This window comes from Topomyia yanbarensis, chromosome 2 (assembly GCF_030247195.1).
Source record: "Topomyia yanbarensis strain Yona2022 chromosome 2, ASM3024719v1, whole genome shotgun sequence".
Lineage (NCBI taxonomy): Eukaryota > Metazoa > Arthropoda > Insecta > Diptera > Culicidae > Topomyia > Topomyia yanbarensis.
Window position 1 is genome coordinate 269,627,891 of NC_080671.1, and position 22,500 is coordinate 269,650,390.

The following is a 22,500-nucleotide window of genomic DNA, read 5'->3' on the forward strand; positions in this document are numbered from 1 at the left end:
AGCAGTAAGAGAGACAAATGTTTGAAAAGCGTCCAAAATAAGGAGGAGTCCAAATTAGGCTGATAACCTTATCATTCGTTCTTCAACATCGTATTTTTATCTCTTTTGGTTTCTGTGTAAACTGGGAATATTTTCTACCAAATTAACAACTAATATTTTTCAGTTATGAGTATTTTGTTACTTTTTGAAATCAAAGCTTTCGAAGTTAGTGTAGGGTATTTCGATTTTTTTGTGTTTCTCAAAGCCTCCCTTAATATTGTGACAAGTGTCAAAGTTAGCCCAGATGCCAAGTTTTGCACAGTTTGGACAATTTTTTTCCCCTACCAACTTCAATTGAAGTTTTTGCCATTGGCATTATGGAAAAATATTAGAAAAAATACATGAAAAGGTAAAACTTTCGAACTAGCTATTAGAAAATTACAACTCATACAATTTTAAGGAAGCAATCTTAGTATTTGAATAAGAATACAACCATTTCTTGAAAAATACGAAGTAAGTGTTTTGAGGTATTTTGTTCCTAAAATCCTCTATTCGTAATAACATTTCTGCTGTATGCTGTAAATCATACATCTTTTGCAGTTTTTCAAATGTCCTTCAATAACTCTGTACCGGTTGAGATGGGTTGGATTCTTGTTATGTTATGTGTAGAATGATTTCTGCTAATTAAATTAAAAGTTTTCCTATTAATTGCTGCGGAAGAACGTTTTGTATGTAAAATGATGAAATACAGCTATATTTCATAGGACTTCAGTGCTATTCTAATATTTACCTTGTTTCGAAAGTATTTATCTCAAAATGTACGGCATTTTATTAATAAAACTTGCAAAGTTGATATTTTTTAATAAATGTTACATTCTGAGGAGTCCGTCAAAGTTAATTTTCGTGTAAATAAGAATAATTTTTTATTATATATTGTTATACAAAATAATGAATAATTTTTCAACACACTTTTCAAAAATACAGAATTTTACCGCATTACCGCGCGGTGCGGTGCGGTAAATGCAGAGCGGTTGCGGTAAGCGGTGCGGTTTTATTATTTTTTTGCGGTTGCGGTGCGGACTATCCATTTACCGCCCACATCCGCACCGCGACGAACCCTATGTGTAAGTGTAATTCATTTTCAAGTTTTTTATGTTGAACAGGGTTGCGTAGTTCGTTTCGTGTCGTGCGGTTGTGTGATGTTTCATATTTACATGTCATTTAGCATTTTTCGTAATTTATTTATATTGTTTTTGATGCTGATGACTCGCGCTGGGTTGATATGTTGGTGACTATGCGGACGGAACATGCCGCCCCCCTTGAAATGTCGATTTCAACTGGAACATTGCTCGCCGCCCAAAGTCTTTCCCCCATGACTGCCACAGAGGGTTATCAGCCGGGTACTCGCCGAGCGTTCCCAGCGTTGCGACTGCCGCCAGGGACCAGCCGATCATTTGGACGTTCTACTAACACCACACGTTCCTGCCGATGTCGCTGCCGCGACGATGCTATCAGCTGTTGTCTGTTGTAAAGCATCTGGATCGAGATGCCCAGTAGTAGTGGGTGTGTGAGTGATAGTAGGAGCAAGGTGTTGAGTGCACTCGGGAGCGGGAGGCTGGCACTCGACCTTTGTGTCTGTAGGGGACTGAAGGTCGCATTGTGGGAGCGGGCACATTTTGCGAATTGTGCGGCGATAAATTTTATTGTCCCCCATCAGCACATCTGCAACTCGAACACACTTGTCATCACCAACTACCGTGTTTTCAACCCGACCAATGGGCCATCTCGTGGTTGGTTGATTCTCTTCCTGTAGCAGGACCATGTCGCCGACGGAGATATTCGGATTGATTTCTGGCCATTTTTGCAGTTTCTGAAGTACAGGGAGGTACTCGAGATACCAACGGGACCAGAAAGACTGAAGGATACGCTGCATCAGTTGCCAGCGAGACAAGCGGTTCATTGAGAGCGAGCAAAGGTCTGGTTGAGGTAAGGATTGAAGTGGAGCACCAATCAAAAAATGACCAGGGGTGAATACTTCAAGGTCAGAAGGATCATTGGAAAGGGGTGTGAGCGGTCGCGAGTTAAGACACGCTCCGATTTGTGCCACGGTGGTGGACATTTCTTCTTGCGTGAGGAGCACATCGAGAGTCACACGGTTGAGAATATGCTTCGTCGACTTCACGCAGGCTTCCCACAAACCTCCGAATGAGGGTGAACGAGGTGGAATGAAGTGGAATGTTATACCAAGTCGTGTTGTTTCTCCTGCGACTGCAAGCTTGTGTTGCTGTGAGTGAAATAGCTGTCGTAGTTCTTGGAGCTCTCTGCTGGCACCTACAAAATTGGTTGCATTGTCGCAATAAATATTCAGCGGATATCCTCGCCTGGCACAAAATCGTCGAAGTGCTGCGATGAAAACTTCTGTGGTGAGACCCATCACTAGTTCCAGATGAGCAGCTTTTGTTACCATACAAACGAACACGCAGATGTATGCCTTGATAGGGTCCTGCTTACGAGGAGGCTTGATGTAGACAGGACCTAAGAAATTCACACCAATGTTGGCAAACAGACGGGACGGTGTAACACGCACAGCTGGAAGATCGGCCATTGCTTGCTGCGCAAACGTTGGTTTGTTCCGGAAACACGTTAAACATTTGTGAACTACTAAACGAGCCTTGTTACGACCGTCGATAGGCCAATAACGACGATGAACAGCTGCTAGCAGATGTGAGGGTCCGGAATGGAGTGTATTCTCATGAGTGTCGAGGAAATGAAGGTTCGTAAACGGGTGATTCTTCGGTAGTAAGATCGGATGCTTTCGGTCGAAAGGAATCGGAGCGTTTTTTAGTCGACCACCAACTCTGATGAGTTGTTCATCATCCAACATGTATGTTTCAAGTACCGAAGTGAAGATTTTCTCTCTATTGGAATTTTGGCTTGAAGCCTTTCGAAATCCTTCCGAAATTCTGCGAATTGGATCTGCCGAATGAGCGAGACTTCTGCGCAACGAATTTCGAATGACGAAATGAATCCTGTAACGCGATTATCCCTTTTTAATCTGCAGTTGTTTATGAATCGTCGACAGTGTGCGAGAATTCTCAAGGCGACGTGTAACGACCCGTGACCTTCGAGGTGTTCCCGAAACCAAGTGTCAACAGGTGTTATACAATTGGGTGATATTACTGATATCTTTCTTTTGATGAGCTGCTTAATTTGTTCTTTGACATAATACACTTACCTTTTCTAATTTTCATGATTTTGGGTTATTCAACTTGGATATTTTTATCTCATTTTCACTAGTACCAGCTCTAATTGAAAAATTACGGCACTTATTGTACTTTTTTTTCTTTTTATTCGAAAGCCAGGAAAATTTTACAGTGAAAAATTTATTAATACTTTTTTGGTAAGTGAATTTTGTATTCTTTTAAAAGTAAATTAGTTTAAAGTTAGTGCTATTATTAGCATTTTCGTTAATTTTCTTAGAATAGTAAATAATAAACATCACCATTATTATCATGGAAATAATGCATCTCAGCAAGTTCTACAGTTCTTTCTTTGACTCCATTTAATTATCTCTTTTGGTTTCGACGCAAAATCGTTTTTATCACATCGTTTCATATGCAAAAATAACGATTTCGAACCAACTACATTTGTGGCGAGCTCATGCTGTGTTAACTATTAAATAGCAGCAAAATGAAAAGATATAGACAAAGTGTCTAATAAAAAGTTATAGAGAACATTAAGGGGCATCAAATGAACAATAGCAACGATAAACGACATTCAATTAGCTAGAGATTACTGGGTAGGGAAAGTTATGAAACTTAGAGCCATAGTACTCAAGTGAGAGCAAGGATGTGAAATAAACAGATCGGAAAACTAGAAGTGGCAGGGTCATTAGAACAGGCTTAATATCGTGCGGGCTTAATTTTTGCCTTCTGATAATGAGGGTCGAGCTTAGGCAGAATATTCTGCCTAAGCTCGACCCTCATTATCAGAAGGCAAAAATTAAGCCCGCACGATATTAAGCCTGTTCTAATGACCCTGCCACTTCTAGTTTTCCGATCTGTTTATTTCACATCCTTGCTCTCACTTGAGTACTATGGCTCTAAGTTTCATAACTTTCCCTACCCAGTAATCTCTAGCTAATTGAATGTCGTTAAAACGTAAAAAAGAAAATGTGACTAACATAGTCGAAATAAAAAAAAAAAAGTAACGATAAATTTTATTGATTAATAATTAGAATAATTAAAAAACTCCAAAAAACACAAATTTTGAGTTATTTCGTTAGTAAAAAATCATTTCGTACACTTAACTAAAAGATATTTGTACATACACTGATAGGACATTTTCTCAGCTTTCCAATGAAGTCTTGTAAATAACGATATAAAGCATATTTTTGCCTTTCTCATATAGAAAGGTTATGCAATCACTCTGAAAAACGTCAACCTAATCCCGGCCCGGAGGGCCGAGTGTCATATCCCATTCGACTCAGTTCGTCGAGATCGGAAAAAGTCTGTATGTGTGTGTGTATGTGTGTATGTATGTGTGTGTGTATGTGTGTGTGTATATGTGTGTGTGTGTATGTATGTGCGTATGTGTCAAATAATGTCACTCATTTTTCTCAGAGATGGCTGGACCGATTTGCCCAAACTTAGTCTTAAATGAAAGGTGCAACCTTCCCATCGGCTGCTATTGAATTTTGGATCGATCGGAATTCTGGTTCCGGAATTACGGGTTTCAGAGTGCGGCCACACAGAAATTTCTCATAAAAACTATAGGAAAAATTAAAAATAGAATTTTTATTTTTGATGCTAAATGTATTCAAGGTGCATAAAACGTCGAGATTTGATGCAAACACGAAAAAAAATTGACGAAGATTCACTTTTTTGGATTTTGCACATTTTTGCCTTTCTCATATAGAAAGGTTATGCAATCACTCTGAAAAACGTCAACCTAATCCCGGCCCGGAGGGCCAAGTGTCATATCCCATTCGACTCAGTTCGTCGAGATCGGAAAAAGTCTGTATGTGTGTGTGTATGTGTGTATGTATGTGTGTGTATGTGTGTGTGTATGTGTGTGTGTATGTATGTGCGTATGTGTCAAATAATGTCACTCATTTTTCTCAGAGATGGCTGGACCGATTTGCCCAAACTTAGTCTCAAATGAAAGGTGCAACCTTCCCATCGGCTGCTATTGAATTTTGGATCGATCGGAATTCTGGTTCCGGAATTACGGGTTTAAGAGTGCGGCCACACAGAAATTTCTCATAAAAACTATAGGAAAAATTCAAAATAGAATTTTTATTTTTGATGCTAAATGTATTCAAGGTGCATAAAACGTCGAGATTTGATGCAAACACGAAAAAAAAATTGACGAAGATTCACTTTTTTGGATTTTGCACATTTTTGCCTTTCTCATATAGAAAGGTTATGCAATCACTCTGAAAAACGTCAACCTAATCCCGGCCCGGAGGGCCGAGTGTCATATCCCATTCGACTCAGTTCGTCGAGATCGGAAAAAGTCTGTATGTGTGTGTGTATGTGTGTATGTATGTGTGTGTATGTGTGTGTGTGTATGTGTGTGTGTGTATGTATGTGCGTATGTGTCAAATAATGTCACTCATTTTTCTCAGAGATGGCTGGACCGATTTGCCCAAACTTAGTCTCAAATGAAAGGTGCAACCTTCCCATCGGCTGCTATTGAATTTTGGATCGATCGGAATTCTGGTTCCGGAATTACGGGTTTCAGAGTGCGGCCACACAGAAATTTCTCATAAAAACTATAGGAAAAATTCAAAATAGAATTTTTATTTTTGATGCTAAATGTATTCAAGGTGCATAAAACGTCGAGATTTGATGCAAACACGAAAAAAAATTGACGAAGATTCACTTTTTTGGATTTTGCACATTTTTGCCTTTCTCATATAGAAAGGTTATGCAATCACTCTGAAAAACGTCAACCTAATCCCGGCCCGGAGGGCCGAGTGTCATATCCCATTCGACTCAGTTCGTCGAGATCGGAAAAAGTCTGTATGTGTGTGTGTGTATGTATGTGTGTGTATGTGTGTGTGTATGTGTGTGTGTGTGTATGTATGTGCGTATGTGTCAAATAATGTCACTAATTTTTCTCAGAGATGGCTGGACCGATTTGCCCAAACTTAGTCTCAAATGAAAGGTGCAACCTTCCCATCGGCTGCTATTGAATTTTGGATCGATCGGAGTTCTGGTTCCGGAATTACGGGTTTCAGAGTGCGGCCACACAGAAATTTCTTTTAAAAACTATAGGAAAAATTAAAAATAGAATTTTTATTTTTGATGCTAAATGTATTCAAGGTGCATAAAACGTCGAGATTTGATGCAAACACGAAAAAAATTGACGAAGATTCACTTTTTTGGATTTTGCACATTTTTGCCTTTCTCATATAGAAAGGTTATGCAATCACTCTGAAAAACGTCAACCTAATCCCGGCCCGGAGGGCCGAGTGTCATATCCCATTCGACTCAGTTCGTCGAGATCGGAAAAAGTCTGTATGTGTGTGTATGTGTGTATGTATGTGTGTTTTTTTTTTCGACTCGCATTAGGTTTCTGGATTTTAACAGGGGCCCTCCCTTTCAACCCCATCATCTTTAAACCACCACTATATTACAAAGCATACCAATTTAAGCTGGGGAGTCGTTCGTTCATGGGACTCTCGCCCTCCTCACATACCCATCCCCGCATGACAAAATGAGTTAGCAAGCAGATAACATTGATCTAATGCTGATTATGCTAATGGAGTATGATATTTTTTTGTTTCAAGTGTTTCACCATCGATACGTAGCTCATCAAGTTCGTGGCTGGCATGCCATTGTGTATAAGTGCAAAGTGTACTAAGAATGTAATGGACATTTCCACAATTATGTTGAACATAAAAAGCCTCCGTGCCATAGTTTAGAGAAATGAGAAAGGCACAATTGCACCGCTAGGTGGATTAAAACAGGTTTTCAGATTAGTCTTTTAAGCACTTGCAAGTCGATTACAGGAAAAGTATAGTAATGAAATTACAAAGAAATGAGAAGAGATAGAAATATTACGTCCAAGAACAAATTATGAATCGTCCTAAAACCCAACTTTTGGATAATGGATATTGCTATAATCATACTTCATTATTTCGAGAAAACCTCTTCACAAACACTAACTTTTAACTACTTTACAGCTAAGAGGTAATTAAAACTAATTACCTAAAAGATATGAGAACACCATTCAATAGGAAATTTTCTCACCTTTCGAATGGAACTGAAACATTTAAAATACAAAGTATACTTATAAGTTTTTTACACAAAAAGTTTAATAACTATGTAACGGTTGAGATTTGATGGTATATGTAGAACAATTTTTTTTCTCTAAATATGGCAGTCTATCACCCCCGAGAGATTCTTAACCATGAACCAAACACCCTATATATATATATATATATATATATATATATATATATATATATATATATATATATATATATATATATATATATATATATATATATATATATATATATATATATATATATATATACACATATATATATATATATATATATATATATATATATATATATATATATATATATATATATATATATATATATATATATATATATATATATATATATATATATATATATATATATATATATATATATATATATATATATATATATATATATATATATATATATATATATATATATATATATGGCAGAGTACTAGGCCACGTATGTGGAAACGACGACAGCCACGGCGGTCCATACCACCAATGTAATGAGTTGATAATCTCGTCTGGCGGTAAACCACGGGAAATATGATCCACTGGGTTGTCATTACCTGGAACATGTCTCCAGTTGCAAGCTACCGATGCTGGATCTGGAATACACGGTTGGCCACGAAACTAGGTTGTGAATTTAACCAGTGCAGGACTGTAGTGGAATCCATCCAGAAAACAGCAGTGAACGGCCTTTTTAATGCTTGTATAGTTTTACTTTCTTGTATAGTTGAACCGAAAGACGAGCTGCACAAATTTCTAGTCTAGCGATAGAGGTTGTGATCGACAACGGCGCAACCTTGGATTTGGATGCAAGTGACGAATTCTCCGCACGAACAGAGCAGTATGGCCCGTACGCCTTTTTTGAAGCATCTGCGAAGAAATGCAGCTGGATAATAGGCACATCAGTACGTGCGACGAATCGAGGCACTCGAGGACTTGACGAAGTAGGTCGATGGTATTGTGAAATCCCTTCCACTCCTCCTGGATCCTTGCTGGTAATGGTTGGTCCCACCCTAAACGATGGTTGTCGGAATCTTTCAGTGCCCACAGGCGCAGCATAAAAAGCATGGTTTTAGAAATTGTGGGCCCAACGAGTCCGAGCGGGTCAAAATTTTTTGCGATGTACGACATAACATTTCTTTTAGTTAGATTGACAGCGGGCAATGGAAGTTGTACCTTAAACCCTAGCGTGTCGGAAGCTGGCTTCCATATAAGCCCAAGCGTATATATAGCTCGTTCGTCTTGTAACTCGCATACAGGTTGGACTCCTCGATCTTCTACTGGCATTTCTTCGAGCATTTCTGGAGCATTTGAAGCCCACTTTTTCAATGCGAAGCCAGCGGTTCCAAAAATGTTTGTAACATCTCGACGAAGTTGGCTGGCAGATGGAATGTCATCAGCTCCAGACAGGAAATCGTCTACATAAAAGTCATCGGCAATTGCATCTGCAGCGACGGGAAACGAATCTCTGGCGACGGTGGCCACTTGCTGGATTGTTTTGGTTTCCAGGTATGGAAGTGAAGCTCTTCCGTAGGTGACAGTTTGAAGTTGAAAGGAGGATAATGGCTCGTCCGGACTAGATCGCCACAAAATTCTCTGGAGTTTTTGATCTTCAGGGTGTACAATAATCTGGCGGTACATTTTCTGAATATCGGACGCTAACGCTATTGCTCGTGTGCGAAACCGCATTATCAAGGAAAGCAGGTCCTACTGCACGACTGGGCCGACTCTTAACATATCGTTTAATGAATATCCGGATGTTGTCTTGCTCGATGCATCAAGGCAACCATCGTCTTTGTCGTTGTACTGGATGATTTAAAGACCGGGTGAGGCAGGAAACAGTGTAGTTCTGCATTGTCGATGGGATCAGAAAGCCTCCGCATGTGGCCTAGGTCCTCATATTCCTTCATAAATCATCGGTAAGCGTCGTAGATTTCAGGTTCTTTGCTTAAACGACGTTCTAGACTGAAAAATCTTTGTTCGGCGATCGACCGCGGTTCACCAAGGACAACATCTGTATTTTCACTTTTGGGTAAGCGGACACTGTACCTTCCTGATGATTCTTGAGTGGTGGTAGTGGCATATATCTCTTCGAAGCTCTTTTCTTCTGGTGAGTGGGCAGGACCGGAGGACAGGGTCTCCAGTTCCCAAAACTTCTGGATAGCAGCTTCAAGGCGATCGATTTGCGTCGATACACTGCAAACTGGTGGCGAGGTAGATTCCGGAATAACAGTACCAGACATCGTCCACCCAAACCGGTTTTCGACCATAAAGAGTTGATCGGGGCCAAGCAGGACCTTTTTACCAGTGTGCAACATCCAATAGGTTTCTCCTCCAATGATAAGGTCAATTCTGCCAGGAACATGAAACTTGGGATCAGCGAGAGGAACATTTGGCAAGTTCCAAAAGCGGTGGTCAACGGGCATTGTCAATGAGGAGAAATTTCATCTTTGTGGAGAAACGGTTTGTGCGAGATTTTACGGTGGCAGTAACGATGCGATTTAGTTTCCTTTGTGACTGGCCGATTTCAGCGACAGCAACATCAATAATTTCCTGGGGGTTGGAAAGTAACCTGGCGAATTCTTTCGACATGAAATTCGACATTGATGCTGAGTCCAATAGGGCTCTAGCTTGAAACTCTTTGAATTGATTGTCGACGACGTGAACTGCAACGGTTTCTAACAATACTGTTGAGGAATGCGAGAGAGCTGGTACGCTGACTTCAGCCCTTATGGGGCCCGGCTGAGCGATCGGGGATATGGCTAACGGAGAAGGCTCTTGGGTTGGCGCTATTACAGCTGGGCTGGAGGAGCTTTTCTGGGTTGAAGAGCTTACATGCAGAAGTGTATGGTGCTTTTCGCGGCATGTACGACAGGAATATTTGGAGCTGCTGGCTTGATGGTAGGATCGGAAACAAATCCAGCAGAGCTTCCGTTGAGATACCAATTCACGACGCTGCTGAACGGACATTTTTGCAAACACAGGCCACTGGAATAGGAAATGTAGCTCAGTGCAGGAGAAATAGCAGGGGACATTGTGTATGGCTTCGGGAGTAGCAGCGTTTACGACAATCTTGGAAGGTAATCTCTTGTTGCTGGATGATGTGCAGGGTACCCTCGATTGGTCAATTGGAGGATGTTGTTGTATATCAGTTGCAACAGATTTGATTATTCGAGCTCGCCGGTATGGAAATTCTATGAGTTCGTCATATTTTATATAGTCATCTTCACTTGTTTTGACGTAGGACTACGTCTTTGTTTTCGATATGGGGGTGCACTCTGCAAATTCTACAAAAATGGTATGTAACGAAAAGTCCAATTTTAAACGCATATAATTCAGCCATCTAACGATAAATTTTCAATTTTTTTGCACAAATCGCCCCGAAATTCATCTAAGAATAGATTCCAATAGATAAACCCAAAGATTTTTGATATCATAGCATTAAAAAATTAAATAATATACAACCTTGTCAAAATATCGCGCCTTAACACACAGAAGATAGCGCTTCCCAAGCCCTGTACGACAGATTGGTGTACCTAGCGCACAACGCTTCTATGAATGACGTCATCATCGACTATTTAAAGAACGGACTTGGCCAGATACGCTCAGTGCCCTGTTGAACGGCTGGCGAAGCAGATCACTGCGCTGTGTTTTTTACAGCCAGTGTAGCTGAGCTAGAAGTCCGTTACACTGGCTGTGGAGGGACGCTACCCTGTGTCATCCAACAGGCGACCGCTCCAACTGCTTCCTATATGCCGCTGTAATGTTGCTAGTAAATTTTTGGTTTAACTAGCACATGTATTTGCTATTTGCGCTTGAAATTAAGTAGTGTAGTGGTAGTAATAAGCTTCCCATTTTGGTTTAAACGCAAGGACAGTTTTTAAAACAGGATTTGATTAATTAGTTTAGCTCATGTAAGCAATTTTATCAATTCTGTAATATAAAAGGAATTTCACGGAACTTGATGAATTTGGCCCCACTTGCAACCGGTATAATCAACCTGCTCAAAGTGTTGCATAACGCAGGGCTGTTTTTGGAACAAAATGTGTTATCATTCAGCCCGTCGCTATGCAAAATCACGATATTATGACAGATGGGCTAAGCGCGGCCGTTCCTTTCAATCGGGAAAGGCCGCGTGGAATTTTGGTGAAATGCGCTAATAGTGTCGTGGTAGTACTAGTTGTCTCTTTCGCTCTACCCATCATCATCAGCGTTGACTCATTTTGCATTGTACGCTTGGGTTCAGTGTTTGGTAGGTATGTATGCGAATGTGTTGGTAGGTAGGGGAACTGGCGGTAAAATGAACACGTTAAGCAAAGTCATCATTTTCTAACTAATAAGTGAATGAGATATTACAATCACCTTATGTTTCTTGTTAGACATGTTTTGTACATATCTGGTAAAAATACTTCGTCATAAACACATTTTTTCAAACATGATTCTGTAGCTATCACGTGTATCAGAAGTCAAAATACTTCCAAATTCAGTAACCCAAGTTCCCTGTTGCAAATATGTGTTCACTTCCTCTATTCCGTAGGAGGAAGAATGAACACTAGGCGGCTAAAACGTACTATACGCTCGCGCATGCACGTTTTTCTCTTTCCCAATCTGTCTCACGATTGCACAAACTAGAGCAAGTGGTTGAGTTTCGGTCGCCGAACGGACCTCGTTGTCGTTGTCTTATCAACCACCCGACCAGTAAAAACTATGTGAACGCAAGTGAGGGTATTGGCGCGTAATGGTATGATGCAAATGTTTCGAGAGGGAATGAGATAGCGATTCTGAATCAATTGTCCAAGAAGTTCGTTTTTCGAAATACGAGTTTTACTTCGGTAAAATTACGTACTTCCGGGTATCTAGAACCAAAAATCGTTTATCTGAGGGTTTTAGGAATAGCTTCTCATCCATTTTCAATCTAGACCGTGAAAGACGTTAGAGTGCGTGTTTTTTGATTTTGTCCCGCGGTGTGTCGAAAGGTGTTGCGTTAAAGTCTAGAAGTAGGAAGTGCGGATAATTCGTGTGCGTTTTCTGAAAGTACAGAAAAGATTGGCACTATTCATCGGCCCGCCACACCGCCCTTCGCCTGCCGACGCGCTCTAGACCCACGCGCTAGTTTGGGATATTCTGGCGCTGCAACCGAAAAGTCAGAAGTGCGACGATTCATCAAACGTTTGCACAGCAAAGTTTAACGTCACGACCATCCGGTGTGCACGTATTTTGTTGCTGGCAGCTTGTCCGGCGTTCCGACACTGCCAGCAGTTATCCATCCTGTACGCAGAGGAACATCTGTAATCGTCCGGTACATCCTTAATCGCCGCCTGCGCAGATTCATCACCGCCAGTGTAGATACATCGCCGCCACCGCATCGCCGCATCAGGACAGTCTTCGCAGTAGTGCGAATGTGAGTGGGCAAGCAACGAAAAAGACTGTAAGTACACCTACCACAAAATCCATGCGCATGGTGAAAGTTTAGCCGATACACGCACCCGGCAAACAAAAGTTCGGCCGCATTATGGCACGTTAGCCCGGTAGGAAATAGCGATCGCTCATCCGCACACAGTAGGGAACAGAAAGAATATAGGCAACACCGTAGAAAAATCCTAGGTTAAGTTTTGAAAATGCCAGTTAAAATGAATAAATTAGTTATGTGATTTGTTGTTCGATAAATAATGTTTTAGTGTTAATGTTGTCATATTAGTCATGTTCCCATAGAGTTTACTGATTTGAAGAGGTGTCTCATGTTTCGCGTCGTGTTAGTTTTGTAGTTTTTTGGCTATTTACTCCAAGTTGGGCTACTTGGGAATCTTAGCCCCACCACTCGAGTTTCTTTTTCGGTATAGTTATTTGGTTTTTAGGTATTCTTCCAGTGATGAGACAGTACGAGTGGTGTTCTTAGGTATTTTGGGATAGGAAAGCGAACTTCTTTGGGTTAATTCGTGGGTAATTTGATGCATGAAACTGAGTACCTCTCGATTCAGTTGCGTCTGCTAGGTCGTTGCTCCAAACCTTCACTATATCGACCCGCCCTGAGGCTGGGTTTCTGGTTGGGCAACCCTAAAGCACGACAAATGGTCCTCGAAAGAGGTGGCGCTTAAGCCATTTGTTCGGAAAGGTGGGACGATTGGGCAGACTGATTCGGTAGCAACGTCGTGCGCGCTACAATTCTTGATTTCTAAACATGTCCAACATGTTTATAGCGAGTGGGTAAAATGAACATGTGGCGGTGGTAAAATGAACAGCTTCTGGTGACCTGCAAAATGTCCTGTATGTATGCAATGCGCAGCGTTGGAAAGCATTTTCCGATCAATACTAATATCCCAACAAATCATGAGCTTTGCATACACACAGGGCATTTTGCAGGCCAAAAAAAATTGTCACGGAAAAATTGAATTTTCATGACGTAATATTAACCATTTTACAATCCTGTGGCATCGAAACACATCTACAAACTTGGGGTTATCCATGGGTGTTTGAACTTTTAGGTTCTGTTTGAGAGCAACTAGGAAGCTTGTTCTATACATGAGATGTGATTATATTGTCTAAAATTTGATTTTTCTTCACCGGTCCGGGTGTTTTTTCCCACACACTAAGTACTAAGAAAATAAATATTTTACATTAAGTAGTATAGTCCTACGTCTACAGTTCGTGCAACCCCATAGGGCTGCCCCTTGTAGTTTTTTCTTCCCACGCACGCAAAATGACTGGATCTTTTTTTTTGGTCAGCATGTATACTAGCGGTGTATTCCATTGCTCGATTGGTTCGTTTAACTTTCCCAGCGCTTTCACGTGTCTTTGAAATTCGTCTACAAACTCATGTAGCTCGTGGGCAGACTCTTTTTTAATAGGTGCAAGTTCGTGAATTATCCGAAATAACTGTCGTTTCAGAAATTTGCGGTTATTGTATCTCTTTAACAGAGCATCGATGACAATACTGTAGTTATCGGCTTCAATGTCCACACTTTCAAAAGACTTATGAGCATCTCCTTCCAACGACTGCAATGCATATTGGAGTTTGGCGACTGTTGGGATGTCTGCGTTGCTATGCACCATGGAGAAAAACGTATCTTTGAAGGAAAGCCAGCGAGTGAAGTTCCCATCAAACTTAGGTAGATCAATTTTCGGCAATCGTAGATGGAATGTAGAAGCAGATGGTTGATGACTGGCGTTGATCGATGTGTTCAGGATCGTTTGATTAGGATCGATTCGCTTGGCCAACAGAAAACCCTTTGCCTCACAATACTTTGTTTCAAAATCAGCTTGTTCTATCAGGTTAAATTCTAAATTTCCGTAGTCATCCTCATGCTCAAGCTCTGCCTCTATAAACTCTTTGTAGGTACTGTCTAAAGATTCGATGCGAACTGGTATCTGGCATGCATCCCGTTCTTCGCCTCACAGTTAACTCTAGTACCTACTTGTCCGATTTTTTGTCTGGCATTTTGGTTCACTGCTCTCGCGCACTCGAGGTATCGATCAAATAAACACTTACGCACGATTTCGGTCGCTCCTTCCCGAATACGAGTATCTCCTTCCCGACGCAGACGAATACGAATAGCTCCTTCCCGACGCGGACGAGTACGAAATATCTCCTTCTGGACGCGTACGAATTCTTCTTACCGACGGATTGTTTTTTTTTTTGTAAATAACTCACTAATAGTTATCAAGTAAAGTTACTTTAGTTCACAATTGCTACTTTTATTTGTACTGATTTTGATATCTCTGTCAGCACACGTGTGTTTAGAGTTACTATGCGATGGTGTGACCAACCACGTTTTATCGAACAATTACAGTCTTCTTCACAATAGAACAACCATTCAATTCTATTGTTCCTAGTCGTGCACAAAGCAATTGGATACGGTAATGGCTTATATTGGGGCCTTTGATACAACGGCACACTAAACTCTTCGGTGGAATGTCATCAGATCCGGCTCGAAGGACCAGATGATTACGCCAATGATAAATATGTCGGTATCTGAGGGATTGCTTCACCGATTTCGGCGATCGAAGGGATCAGCGTTTCGCTGAACTAAGTGACCAACGTGTTGCCTAATAGCACGTGCCCGTGAATTCGACCTGAGTCCAGCTAATTACAAGCTTGCTATTATCTCGTGTTGTGGCAGTCCGGTCTTAGCTTTCCCACTTTCTCACCGAAGTTGTGGAAACGCTTATATGCTGAATACCTGACTGCACTTGGGTACATATACTTCTAACTCACGACCTTGCCAAGGTCGTTTTTGCCTCTTTCGCTAGAGAAACTCGGAATAAAAAACAGGCTTTATTGTGCACGACCAGGCCCGTAGCTAGGATTTTGTTTCGGGAGGGGCTTAAAAATTATTGCATAAATGTATTAATTCTGATGACTTGAGATATTTACTGGAAACTGAGCGTAATTATGAAAAGTTCTTAGCGAAAACAATTCCAAGTTAGAAATTTCTCTAGTTACAAAAATGAATATTCAAGAGTTCAAAGTATTTAGGGCTGCTTGAAAATACTACGTATTCTAGACTACACGTTTACAAGATGTAGAAGACGCTAAATTGGAATGAGTAGAAAAATATCCAAAAGCCCGTCTCACGAAACTTTACACGCATTTGCTAATCAGGAGAACGAAACCAACCTCAAGGTTCTCTCCATGGATAGGAATATATCAGTATGAAATCCAAATTTACCGTTGCAAAGAATGTCCGAACAAAGTGAATGTCGAAATTTGCTTCTGACAAGGCAGGGGATTTGTAGATGCGGAAAATAGGTTCAATAGCTCATATTTTCATGATCAGGCATCTTGCTACTATTACTAGTTCTGTGACTTCATCCGAAGTTTGCGTTAGCTCAACTTTATGAAATTTTCAATTTAAATGATACTGAACATGTCGTAATCATAACAATCCTGAGAAAAACACATGTTGTTTCATTTGACTCTCGTGGGGAATGGGTTAAAGACTATCTTCGGCAATATTATCAGGTAACTGAGAATAACTATCTATTTATCTATTTAAGTAGATTCTTTTTAGGTACATAATTAATTTTAAATAATTGGACTTACGAATTAAAAATATTATAGACTGATTTTCCTAGGTCCCTGAAACTATAGTAAAAGTCAAAATGTAAAGTGCGTGCAAAAAACTACTGATTTCACTACAAAGCAAGAATAAGAACCTTAGCTCTATTGACTTTCAGTAATCTTGCAAAACCGTTGAAACTTGAGAAGACTACCTAGATTAAGTAAATATTATATTTGAATAATTGAAGGTTTTATTTCGGAATTCATGGGTTTTTGGACAATGTAAAATATATATTTCAATGATTTAATCTACTAATGGAAACTACACAGAATTTAATCTACTGACCGAAACTGCTCAGAACTTGTTCACTAATCGAAAGAAAATTGCTTAGCACTGATTAGTGAATGCTTCTAATTTACGTAAAATATGGTAAATATAACATTGATGACCCGACCAAAATAACCAGAAACTATAAACATAGGTGAGCTTAATAATTTCAGCATCACTTGCTTCCGATACATGGAAGAGAACACATCGCACTTACCGAATTTGCTTTGTTTTAGAGTTATCTGTTTTTAAATTAAAGCAAATTATCCGTTTCCTGTGAAACAATTGCAAAATTTCTTGTCAATTCGTTAAATAAATATGTGGACACTAATCTGCTCAATAATTGGTTTGTTTTGAATAAAAACAATTAGCTCTTGATTTTTTTACAATCATCATCAAGATTGGAAGAGATGTATGACTTCTTGAAGAAAACTGTAATGTTTGTCTGATTACAGGTTTGTTTTACCACTATTTGGGAAAAAAGTTTCAATTAAAATTGTTGCACCTAACGCATCAAAGTTGTATAACGAATAACGAAGGATAACGAAGACGAAATGAGAAGATCAGAGCGAAATTCCGAAAGCACTCGTGTTGAGTAAATAGAAAAGATCGAAGAGTGATCTTGAATCGATTTCGATTGGTTGATTTTTTTCCTCTCTTTTCTCTCTTATTTAAGATTATCTTTCTCATTTTATTCTATGACGAGCAAAAACAGAACGCAAGACTGTCACATACTGAAGACATGAAATCGAAACACTTATCCCAATTTATTGGCTTATAGATTCAATCAGTCCCAACATTTTAGTCGCTGTTCGTGATTGCCTATTGTTTTACCACTTTTTGACCCGTTCACTTTTAAAAGAAATTTCTTTTACACGTTTGTTGCAGATATCACAGATTTACGGATAACAGTTTATTAGTACGTAACGAATTCCTCGTAATAGTGAAATGAAGCGTCAATAAAAATGGGCACATATGTAATTTTTTACATTCATGAAAAAATCAGGGAAAAAGTTATTAGCAAACAAAGGCGGATAGAAAAATCGGCCAATCAAACCCATGGCTGGGGTAGGTTGGCCGAGTTTGGTAAAATAAGTTAAACACGTCAAATGTATCAGTGGAAAACTTTTAATTCAACAAAAACATCGTTTTTTTTCGTATAAATAAAATCTACTTTTTACTTTTTAGTCTTTTTAATCTTTTTGAACGTAGTTTTGGCAGCTTTAGTGAACTTTTTACCAGCTATCGCTGATTTTTGCTCCACCAGCGTACGGTTACATTTGATTTCATTTTTCTGCTCCTCCAATACAGCTTTTATTGGGGAATCGGTTAAAATTTGAGCCAATCGGCGTTTACGACTAGGGTTGTGGTACCGGTAATACCGGTAATCCCGGGAATATCGACCCATTTTTGGTACCGTAATACCGGTACTGAACAAAAGCCAGTAGCGGTATTTTCGGTACTATACAATTTTTTATGACAAATATGTTAACTCTGCAGGGGGATCTGTTTCAAAATATCGGTCTGCAAGATAACGTTTAATTATATTAATTTGCCTTCTAGATAAATCGTTGAGATAACACCTTTGTGTCGGAATAAGGTGGGCCATCATCATAATAATTCTAGAAGTTAAAGTTTTATTAGCGACATTCTGATTGGTTTCCATTATTCACTGGGTGGCGCGTAATAAGACTATAGTCTAAGTCATGTCTGTATTTGGTTTGCTCTTAAACCTTTATCTACAAAAGAACGAACAGCGATTTAGTGGCTAACAGTTTTTGACTTGGTGAACTGTTTTAAATGGGGCGATTTGTAATTATTGGTGATCGGAAAATTCAGCAAAACTCCATAGTTTACAGGAAAGCAAGGAGCCTTGATATGCATTAGAGAATAGTAGGCAAACGACATAAAGGTCGAAACTAATTTTCAGAAAAGCAAGAGATTAATGCGATTAACCTGCTCGGATTTACTGCCATTTTCGCTTTGGTTTACTGTTGTTAATAGGGTTTCATACATTTACCATCTGTTCAAGTCGATGAAAGTCGCACCACTTAGCAGTTATTGGTTTCAAAGTGGCCTAGATTTCGAAATAAAAGAAGGTGCCCAATACGAAAAATATCTTCTGTGAAATAAGTCTTGCCATTCCGCAGCAATTAAAAACAATAAACATGTTTTTTGATCAGCACAAATCAATCATCTGAGAATAAGATCATCAGTTTGAGCATTCAATTTCAGTTTGAAGCTTTTTTTCGAATTTTTTAAAAAATATTCGAGTACCGGTACTTTACCGGTACTGAGGGCTTCAGTACCGTAGTACCGGTTCTCGCCGAAAAGGGTCGGTACTGCGAACCCTATTTACGACCTTGCCACTTCTTCGAATCAGATCGTGCACTCGCCTTGGGAAGAGGTCTGACGTCTTTAGAGAGGCTTACATCTGCAGCAGATTCTATGCTAATGGACGAGTTTTGCTCGGGGTTGGGTCGATCTGTGACAAATCCTGTCAGAAACTCCTCAGGAGGAAAAATTTCAGGATTGTAGGGCCCCACGCCAGACTCTGAAAGCAGCTTGGCATTTAATTCATAAAATATCGAATTCAACTTTTTTATAAACAATTTCCGAATTTTAGTGATTCTAATCTCTTATTTCTACTTGGTAATCATTTTAAATTATTTTTATTACTTATTTCTCGTGTATATTTTTCCTTATATTTTTTCCCTTTTTTATTAACGACTTATAGTGAGTCAATCTTTTTCCTTTTTTATATTGTAACAACATATAATTAGCAAGGGACTGGAAGGTGAAGTATTTTTCAAATATTAAGAGCCATAGTACTCAAGGGAGAGCAAGGATTTGAAGTAAGAAAGTTTAGAAAAGCGTGGAGTAGGGTCAATGAACAAGCTTAGAGTTTCCCGGTTACTTAGCTTTTTGTCTTCTGCAGCGCAGTAGTCAGGATCTTTTGGCATTAAATGCGAATCACCTGAGTCTGCGGCATGTCCGGACAAGCGTAAAGTCAGTTTAATGACCTATGCTGTCGGAGCCGACTTATAATAATCAATATAATCATCAATATTAGCATAATATCATCAGTCTATTTTCAACCATCAAAGGCATCGGTCACGATACTTAGTGTGCTCCTGCTTCTGTCCGAGCCAGAGCAAAGCGAACGAAAAAAAAAGTTACTTGTGTGCATTGTCTGAACAACAAAGGATACCGTTATTTTTATTCTTGCGTGTCTATCAAGATGACTGAGTCTCATCAACAAAACGTGATTATTTGGCCTAATACAGTGGCATAAGACCAAGTATTCGTGATGTGGAACATCTGCTGAAGGTGAAAATGCAGCTTCGGTTTTCGGAAGTCACCTGCATACAGCTTGAGCACGTCAGGCATGCGGTGCTGACAACCTTCAAAAAATTCGCCCAGGCAAAAAAATTCATTTCGCAGAATAACTTAAAACACGTGCTGAAACCAACGCTAAACAACGCTGAAATCAAAATTCCTTTATACATGGATAATGGGAATATTGAAGTTAAATATCATGATTTATCTCCACTTACTTGTAAAGTGGCAATTAAAAGATTCATGTCGAATTTCGGAGCAGTGGAATCTGTTACGGAGGACACATGGAGAAACTACTTCCCAAGTATTTCAAATGGTGTCCTTGTGGTGAGAATGCGGGTAGACCAACCCATTCCCTCCTACCTTACCCTGCAGTACAAAACAGAAGGGGGTGATACCATTACCCAGCGAACTCTTTGTACATATCAAGGACAAACTAATACGTGCCAATTCTGTGAACAAACGGCACATTACGGACAACCCTGCCCAGAAACAGCTGAGGAAAGCTCATCCCCGGAAAGATATGCCAACACACAGGCTCCAATATCTTTACCTGAACCACAAACGGTTGCCAAATTTGTGGCTGCAGTTAAGGAAATAATGACAACTGCAAAAGCTTCAAACTTTCCAACTAATACCACCACTGAAGAAGCTACCACCAAGGATGGAGTGTTCACATTCGTGACCCGTAAGGGCAAGAAGCCAGGAAGAACATCTGATCGCGAGTATCATGGCAGTAATCAAGATGATGATACGGACGTAAACAACAACGAGACAGACATGGATAACCCCGAAGTTGGCGAAAGAAGGAACATCTTCCCGACGCGTAAAAAGATCTCCGCTCGCAATACCAAGTTGCGCGCACGGGATCTGACAGGCTCAAAATAATTGTTATTTTTTACTTTGTTTAAATATATAACAGACCCTTGGCTCATCTAAGCTAACGCATTGGCCCGTGTCAAAAAAACGAATTAAAAAAAATAGCATGATATCAAATTTTGTTTTGAAAAAGGTTGGCATTTCACAAACATCGAAGTGCACATTACTCTACACATAATTTACAACTCGGCCAACCAGCCCCGCACTGAACTCGGCCAACCTACCCCAATGTATATTTTTGAGAACAATCACGATTTACACAAACAAATATAAGGTTACACTGGTAACCGTTACACCATTTTGTTTGGTTTTGAATACTCTTTCCAGCAGTACAAAGTTATTGGAAATCGGATGTAAATTGATTCATATTATTTTTCAGAAACAGAAATTTACTCACTAGCGCCGAAAAAAGAATAAACGTGCTGCTGTACAAACGACAGCACCAAAACACTTGAAGTTACGTCGACACATTGGTGACCTAATACCCCACAAAAATCACTATAGATGTCGCTACTGCTCATAGTAGCCTTTTCATAAAAGGCACTCGGTCAACCTGCTCCTTCGGCCAACCAGCTCCGGTCACCCCTATTGCGTTAAAATGACGCGAAACAAAAACTGCCTTCTCGGATGAATAGTTCTCAGACAAATTGAAATATTTTTTGTGTAGCACAGTACAAAGTACAGTGTGCACTTACCTAATACAGAAATTCAAAATTTATGCAATTCAAAAACTTATCATTTAAAAATAACAAACGGGGTCGTGGGTCTTTTATATATTTCCTTATGTAAACAATAGAAATAATATAACGAGTTTAAATGGTTGTCCGGCAGATCTCGCGCAAGCGCTTAGCCATTGCACGTGGAAACCTGTTTACGAGGCGAGGAAATATTTTTTTCTTCACCAACTATGTTTTGGGAGGGGGGAATGTTCACTTCTATCTCACTATTGAACATTTGCGTGTCATCATCGTAGTTGCTGCCTTTATGTTCGCGAATATCTGGTTTCTTCCTTGCTTCTCGCCCTCAATAATTGCCCTTCAGAATGGATTCCATTTCTCCCAAAAGTGACATTAATCTACGAGTAAGCGGTATCCGATCTTGTAGCGGATCATTGATTTTCTTATCCTGCACATTTCCTTTCGATCATGCCCATATGAGCCTGCCTAGTTCTAGTTTTGCCGGCGTCGGCGGTAAAACAGGATGATGAGTTATGTTCTACCATAGACCATGCGGTAGACTTGGGTGAAACGCCCAACTCCTACTCTGCAGAAGGCAAAAAATTCTGCACATTTCCTTTCGATCATGCCCATATGAGACTGCCTAGTTCTAGTTTTCCGTTCTAAGTTTATAACTGATTCGCTCTAGAATACCTATCCGTCTTTCAATTTCATTGCTTTCGTTTCTCTTAGTCTCAAATTTGCCGAAAATAGCCAACAAAATCGATACAGCAAAATTCATTTTTGAAAAATTTCGGGAGGGGCTTTAGCTCCCTAGTGTCGGTTTGAAAGTTCATATTTAACTGTCGTCTTTACTGCAATCATATCCCTGCATCGAGCCTTTGGGTACTCACTAACACTATTAAGTTAACGGTAAGTTCATTTTATTATATATATATATATATATATATATATATATATATATATATATATATATATATATATATATATATATATATATATAT

General features: G+C 39.6%; 2 protein-coding genes across 2 annotated transcripts; both read right to left on the reverse strand.

Annotated features, from left to right (window-relative positions):
• Window positions 1-1,429: 1,429 nt before the first annotated feature.
• Window positions 1,430-2,584, reverse strand: LOC131680334 (uncharacterized). The gene has a single exon (XM_058961050.1). It carries the CDS (start codon window positions 2,582-2,584, stop codon window positions 1,430-1,432), a length of 1,155 nt encoding a protein of 384 aa, XP_058817033.1.
• Window positions 2,585-9,188: 6,604 nt separating this feature from the next.
• LOC131680336 (uncharacterized) lies at window positions 9,189-9,701 on the reverse strand. The gene has a single exon (XM_058961051.1). It carries the CDS (start codon window positions 9,699-9,701, stop codon window positions 9,189-9,191), a length of 513 nt encoding a protein of 170 aa, XP_058817034.1.
• Window positions 9,702-22,500: the final 12,799 nt, after the last annotated feature.

Excerpts from the sequence above, each read along its gene's own strand:
- LOC131680334 (XM_058961050.1), bottom strand. The coding sequence starts at position 2,584 with ATGGCCGATCTTCCAGCTGTGCGTGTTACACCGTCCCGTCTGTTTGCC.
- LOC131680336 (XM_058961051.1), bottom strand. The coding sequence starts at position 9,701 with ATGCCCGTTGACCACCGCTTTTGGAACTTGCCAAATGTTCCTCTCGCT.